This window comes from Penaeus japonicus, unplaced genomic scaffold, assembly GCF_977035675.1.
Source record: "Penaeus japonicus unplaced genomic scaffold, GWHDUDI00000001_assembly GWHDUDI00000018, whole genome shotgun sequence".
NCBI classification, from domain to species: domain Eukaryota; kingdom Metazoa; phylum Arthropoda; class Malacostraca; order Decapoda; family Penaeidae; genus Penaeus; species Penaeus japonicus.
Window position 1 is genome coordinate 37735467 of NW_028234420.1, and position 7500 is coordinate 37742966.

The 7500-nt window shown below is 36.6% G+C and overlaps 1 protein-coding gene across 1 annotated transcript in view; it reads right to left on the reverse strand.

Moving 5' to 3' along the window:
- RNaseZ (ribonuclease Z) overlaps positions 1–7500 on the reverse strand; it is an 11322-nt gene that overhangs the window by 761 nt on the left and 3061 nt on the right. Inside the window, exons 3-13 of the mRNA XM_043002755.2 lie at positions 7063–7249; positions 5125–5326; positions 4775–4926; positions 4311–4470; positions 3392–3881; positions 2853–3080; positions 2539–2740; positions 2039–2342; positions 1630–1730; positions 575–697; positions 1–353 (exon numbers count right to left, since the gene is read on the reverse strand). The exon at positions 1–353 is cut by the window's left edge and continues 761 nt beyond it. Coding sequence (XP_042858689.2) covers positions 147–353; positions 575–697; positions 1630–1730; positions 2039–2342; positions 2539–2740; positions 2853–3080; positions 3392–3881; positions 4311–4470; positions 4775–4926; positions 5125–5326; positions 7063–7249 — 2356 coding nt within the window. The 3' untranslated portion in view covers positions 1–146. The remainder of the gene's footprint in view (positions 354–574; positions 698–1629; positions 1731–2038; positions 2343–2538; positions 2741–2852; positions 3081–3391; positions 3882–4310; positions 4471–4774; positions 4927–5124; positions 5327–7062; positions 7250–7500) is intronic.

The following is a 7500-nucleotide window of genomic DNA, read 5'->3' on the forward strand; positions in this document are numbered from 1 at the left end:
AATATTCACAAACACCTTTCCGTTCATAAAACTATTCCTCATAAAAACCTCCGACTAAAACAAATCCATTCACTGATCTCTACGTTACTACATCATAGCTACTGTAACAACAATAATAAAACAAGGACTCTACTACAAGATCTCCCTCATAACGCGCTACTCTGCTCTTGCTTGGCGCGCTTGGTCCCCGGCATTTGCTCTTTATTGCTAAGCTCCTCCAGCTGCAACCGCAAGTTTTCCCTGGCTGCTCTCTTCTTTGCCGTCTTCTCCAGCATCTCGTCGTAATCCTCTGCGAACATGGCCACCAGCGCCCCGTACAGGTGGCGGAGTTTTGGGAGGTTCTTGAAAGCGACCTGGTGCAAGGGATTGAAAAAGCAAAAATAATGATAATCAGTGAGCAATTTTTAAAAAAATCATCAGCAGGATATATTTAAAAAGATATACATGAACAGTAACAACAAAACAAAATATCTATAGATATATACATTAACACATCTATAACATAAATTGAAAAATCTTTAAAACGTTTGGTTCTCTGTTCATACATATAATAACAAATCCTGACAATACTCACTCTCATGTTGTCAAAAGCTATTCCAACTTTGTCTGGGAGATCGTCTTCGAAAAGAGGCACTTTGGCATAACGCTGAGAAAAATGAGTGAGCAAAATGTTCTCTGCATTCATGTCTCGGCCAACCTGAAAGTGTAAGAAAAAAAAAAAAAAAAAAAAAACATTGGTAAAGTTACAGTGACTAAAAAAGTAAGGAGTAGACATCTTATGTACCAAAAATGAAAATACTTTAAGACTAATTGTAAGGTTGGAGTATTTTCAGGGAAGGGATGTTATTGAAAGCACATATGGAATGTCAGAAGAAAAGGAAGTGAGAAAGAAATTCAGGGGGAGGGAACAAGAGAAATATTGAGAGACGTGGTAGTTTAGTGTGCACACACACACACACACACACACACACACACACACACAATCTTTCTCTATCACTCTTCTTTTTCTTCTTCCCCTTTCCTTCAATCTCTCGCTTTCTCTCCTGACTGGTTTCTAAATAAGTGAATATTTGCATTCAAGGCCTCCTGAAAACCTCATTCCACTGAACACAACTGAAGTTAAGTATATACAAAACTAGTGTAAAAATGACCATACAATTGCAAATCACAATTATTTGCAACTGTAATGCCTAAAATACCTAAGTGACAAAACCACAATGCTTCTTTTAAAAAGGGATTCTTTGTCAAAGTAATAGTTCATAAAATGCATCACATACTATGGCAGATAAACCCACTATACACAAAACAGATTTATTGAAAATGAGACAACAGTTTCAATAAATCTGTTTAGTGTATAGTGGGTTTATCTGCCATTTATCAACACGGAAGAGTGTTTTGCAAGTCATCACATACTATGCAAATATATCTTAAAAAGATTAAAACAGTTAATCTAAGGGTTTCATGTTTTCCGCAGATATCATGATACTCTGGGCACCATGGCACCTTACTTTGTTCTTCATCATTCACGTTTATCCATTTGGAATCACGTTTCTCAGCATCTTAGCCAAATTCCTTGATACTTCTCCTTCTATCAGCCAAAAGCTATAAAGTTTGAGGTATGGTTCTCACCTGAATGGCTTGTGAGGTGGTTGAGTGTGTCTTTATCCTTGCATCTTCCTCAAGCTCATCCTCCATGGTAGCCTCATGAATCAGCAGGTTACAATTCTGACCTGAAATTCAATTCGCAGGATACGTGTGAGTATATGGTGCTCTTATGCTGTTTGTTTTGTGACATATACAGTATAGAAATAGAATAAATTAATTGTATGATACATCACAGGCTTAGCCTTATCTTCCTCATCAAAGCTAAACTATATGAAGTACCTATGAAATATGAAATTCCTTTTGAGAAATTCTATTCCAGATTCAGACATCATCAATATGTATTTCAGTGTATTCCTGATTCCCTTCCTGACCTGCAAACATGTATGAGTTGAGTCATGAGTAAAAGAGACAGTAATCAACACCTTGCACTCACCGATCTCGACAAGACCAGAACAAGGCATGGTGTCCCCCGAATAGACAAGCTTCCATCCATCGACATGAGTCCAGGCCACACCAAAGGAGTTGGGACAGTGAATCACGTACGTCATGTCTATTCTCTTCATGTCCAGTTGTGAACACAGGTCCTCATACAGATCTTTTTCCAATGCAAAGTTTTGTGCTAAAAGTTTATGATTTGCTATCAAGCTAAAATCCTGGAGCACTGGTTCGAAATTGGCGTGGTATGAAATGAGGTATGCCAGGATTTTCTGTGGCGCTAGGAGAGCCAGCTTGGGGATCTGTCAGTTGAGTGGAGATGAGGAAACATTAATCTTTCAGTTATGTAGAGCATTCATAGAAATTCTGGAATCTGAATAGATAACACTTATGTCATGGATATTTCAGTCACTCGTGATGTTCATTACAGATCTTCACATTCATATTATATTTCTATTAGAGTAAATTTAAATTAAAAAAAATATCTGTCGTGCTAACTTTTGTTATTCCTGCACGATGAAAAGCCTTTCTTCTACCAAGGAGAATATTGATGAAACCTATGTGATGATCCGCATGCAAGTGGCTAACATAAACGGCTGCAAGATTCCGAAGGGCTTTGTCCGCTTCACTTAGTCCAAGTAATCTAACAAGCTGCCCATATGTGCCCTCACCACAGTCCATTAATAGACACTTATCATCACTGAAAATTATAGAGAAAAAGAACATTCGTAAGGCAAATCTGCACATATAAGTGTAATTCATATTCCTATATCTCTATAGAGAAATACAGTTGAAAATACAGCAGCACTAACCTTATATTTATCAATATACCAGAAGTATTTCTTGTTTTGTTGGGTATGCAAGACCCCGTGCCTAAGAAGATCACATCAGGATAGTTCTGAGAAGCAGATTCTTCCTGCAGGTCTTCTGGACTTGATGATTCTAGCTTTGCTTTTGCACTGAGTAGGGCAGACTCAAACTTCTCCTCCTCGTAACATTCTTTGATGTATACCTCAGGTTTCAGTGCGAGGCGATTTGAGCTGTGTATCAAAAAAATTGTAATCTTAATTGTGTAAACTGAGTATTGTGAAATATGTCTTCATTATAACATTTTAATCTAACTTGTTCCTAATAATGAGTTTGATTTTGTAGTTTTCAGATGAATCTATATAACATGATTCAATAAAAAGAAGAATCATAATCTAAATACTGAACAGAAACAATATATAACCACACATAACAATCTCACATCTTACCACAATTTTCACATTCTACACTGAACTATCTTACCCTGATTAAAAATATTCAACGCTCAACTATGTTACATTAAAACCAAGAAGGACCCACATACCTGTCTAGTTTTTTCTTTGGTCTGATGTGGTATGTAAGAAGAGTATGTGCTTGATGTGCTGGCCCTACAATGTATTGAGTTGAAGAATTAGACTCTAAACTCCCTACATTCTCTTTTTCTAAAGATTTTCCCTCATTGTCAAAGTCAACATTTTCTGCTGTGTTGTCTGCCGCTTTTTTTTGGATGGGGATACTTTTATCTTGCAAGAGAGGAAAAAGATCGTCGCAGAGGTGGTTCAGCTTGTACTGGAGCCTGTGGACAGCTTCTGATCCCATACAGGAACTGGCGTCATTTGCAATAATGTGGTTTGTTGATGGGGAGAATCTTGACATCCACTCCTGGTAGCGTGGACTGGCCATGACGTGAGAAGGAGTGAAATGTACTACAACTTCTGCCAAGTCACTGTCAGTCGCGCCACTGGGCTGGTATTGCGTAAATGCTGGACACTCAAGAAGGGAATCCAGATAAGCCTCTGTTGGTATCTCAATAACTGGAAAAAGAAAAGAAAAAAACATAACATATGATTGCTATTTGTTTTCTTAAACAAAACCACCAATGTATTTTTTTGGGGAAAAAAATATTACAGTGACTTCTCGATCATGAATATAAAAATATCTTTCTAACTATTCCACACAGTACCTTATGGCCATGTTGGTAACTTAAATATGTAATGCATAGGTATAGAAATCATACTGATAAAACATTAACAATTTGTGTTAAGAACAATGAGAACCATGTGGATGCATTTCCAAAATAAATCAATAACTATGTCTACAGGGGTTATAATGACACATATGCAATGAGCATTCAGAACATAACCACATAATACATCTAAACACATAACACACAAACTTGTAAGAGTTTGCAAGTAGAAAACACCATTATAAAGGTGTGTTTCACATAAGGAAACAAAGCTTACCAATGAAGACTGGTCCAGGGTCATCAGGAGCTGTGACATCTGCCGCCAGCACGACCCTGCCATCCTCTAGAGTGACATCTTTCCCTCTCTTCAGTTCTCCAAGCAGGGGCCCAGGGGTTATGCCGGCCTTAACGCATTTCTCTAGCAAAAGTGCGCCAGCCTGATCAGGAGGAAAATGGCTATGTTAGTAAAATTCGACTAAAAATATCTATAATTTTTTTCAGGTGGTTTATGACCTTTCATATCAAGACTTCTGTCAAGAGGATTCTGAAGTTTTTATTTAGTTGATTAACAACTAAGCAAATGTAACATGTCAAATGTCATCCAGCAACAAAGTAATCAGAAATACATCTTGATAATACAAAACAGGTCACATAAACTATTCATCACAAATTAACGAAAATCATCTTCATCCACCTGACAGACATTTTTCTAAAAGAACATATTCGGAAGACTCAGTTTACCTTGGGTGGTGGTCTGCACACATAAGCAATGGTAAGATCTTTACAAAGTTTGCTTTCCTCTTGATTCTGACGCTTCCTCATGGGGTTTGCATTTGTGTTTGGATAATTTCGCTTTTTTGCCCATGGTTTCTCATGTGCGTAAAGGTCTTCAACTGTTCGTTAAAGAAAAAAATTGTAGCATTAACCTATATCATATAATGTCATAAACAAAATTGCATCTATATCTAAATTACCTCACAAAATAAACTTAAAACAATAAGTTTGTACATCAATAAGTCATTGCAAAATACATGCAAATAATAAAAAGCAATAACACTTATAAAACAGCTAACAACAGAGTGTACGCTCACCGTCTTCATTTGCGGCATTATCTACCGACTCTTCGCTGTCCTCTGCTGGCGACTCGACCTTCTTGGCCCAGATAGGAACTGCCTGGATGCTCAGGGGATCGTTGGTTTCCCCAATCATTCCTTCATTTTCTTTGTAGTGCTTGTATTTGATATTCAGGTCCCTGAACCGTATAAAATGACGGGTATCATAGTATAAGGATTCCTGCAAAGGTAGAGTGCAAAATGGGGTGATGGAATATAAATCATCATTTTGAGCATCAAGTGTTATATGTTTCCTGTTATAAAAAAAAGGTATGATAAAATTATAAAAAAAAACATTTAATATAGTCTTGTTCTCTAAAAAGAAGAAATGAAAGTGTAGTAATAAAGATAACAATCATTATACATAAATAAATAACAATAATAATAATAACAAATAAAATAGTAATCCTTTTTTAAATTATCACAATAATATTGACAACAATCATAATCATCCCCAATACTTCCTCCACTGACCAAGACCTTTTTCTCTCCCAGCAGAGAATCTCATATGAGCAACCTGACCTAAATTCCCATGACAGAGATCTAGCACAACAGTAGACTAAGGCTTAAGCCCTTGAGTACACCATCTTCTATTGCAAACTTGTCACAATATGACATATTCATGTATACAATGCACTAATTGTACTATCTTTATTCAGAATGTTAGATGGCCCTGCAGCATTTGTTGGTCAGGAGTGTGGATAAACTAGATTTATTGTAAGAAATGTAAGCATTGGATATATTAAAAGTGTAACAAAACCAGTGGTAGATAGTTTTATAGTCAATAACGGAGTTCATAAGCCTGAGAGGACAGAAGTGAATAGTGGGTCAGTTGAAGCAATAAAGTGGTTTTGTTATCTAAGAGACATGATTAATGTTGATAGTGGATATAAATAAAGCTCCATGATAAAATCAGAGGAGCAAGGAAGAAGTTTCGTGACTTACTAAAGACTGTTAGGGGTTTGTTGTGTAGGTCTAAAGGATAAGCAGAAATAATGAAATGAGAGAATTATTTGGACTTGCATGTGTGGAACAAGTCTGAAAAGGCAGAAGACTTCTATGGTATGAACGTGTGGAAGGAGCAGATAATAAATGGATTAAAAAGTGCAAAAAGTTTATTAATGAGAATCAAGCCACTAATGGAATGCCTAAGAAAACAGAAAGCATAGTAGTTAATTATATGATCTGATCTATGAGTTAGAGGAGTTGACTCACAATTGCTAAAGAGCAGAAAACTAAGGAAAGACTTAAGTCTGCAAACAAGAACTTATTGATAATAGGTGAGGATAATGATAATTCAAAATGAAAGAGTTTCTCCCAATTGCAAGTACAATGTAGCAATAAATAGCTCCATTTTCAATATAGCAGACATGAAAATCTTAAGAAAATAGTGAGGAAAAATAAAAATAAAAATAGGGAAGCAATTTTTGGAACTTTGGTAACAAGAACATCTTTTAGGAGTTGAAAAAGGCCTGTACTCTTTCTTGAATCAAAATCTAAAGGTTCTTCTTATGAATGTATTGCTTTTCCTACAGAAAAATATACACATCAAAGGAAGAATCTATAATGATATAAGAGACAAGTACTCCTACCACAGTGGAAACTAAAAAAAAAAAAAGTATAGTAAAGTAAAGGTCAGGGTTTAAGGAATACAATAAGAAACACAACAACAGGAACTGACACTTGAGAAAACATAAATCAACAAAAGCTACACTGCGACAAACGTAGAAAAGGTATGAATGAGAATTAATAATTCCACAATACCAAATATGCAACTGAAGTTTCAATATATTATCACTAGAATTACAAGTCTGATGAAGTATTCATGAAACGTTAGTTACTTATCCTGTATTTTGTCATGATTTTCATTTACACCTTTTCTCCATAAGTCTACAAGCAGTGTAGAACTCAACATACAATGCCTGGAGGTCCATGAAGAGAGATCTCTGGAACGCCAGTGTCTTGAAGCGTTAGGAGGATTCCTGGCAGCCCACCGACATTACTCCAGGACTTGTGTGTAATCAAAATGTGCTCCATCATACTAAGTTTAACTCTGTGTTCATAGGCAAGTCTCTGGGATCCTTCACCACAGTTAAACAAATACCTGAAAGAAAAAGTAACATTAATATGAGGACCCTTGGAATGCTGTGACCCAAAGACCCACCAATCAGGCAGCGGGAAACTAGGCTAGAACTTGGGTTAAATCCAACTATCCCTCCTTTGGGTGGGCTATCCTCAGCTGAACTAGCCAACCTAAGATGTGCCTGGCTGTAGCAAGCATGCACCAGGAATCCTGCCCTATCTGAAAACACCTGACCCCCACACATATGTGCACTCCATGTTAATCCTAACTTC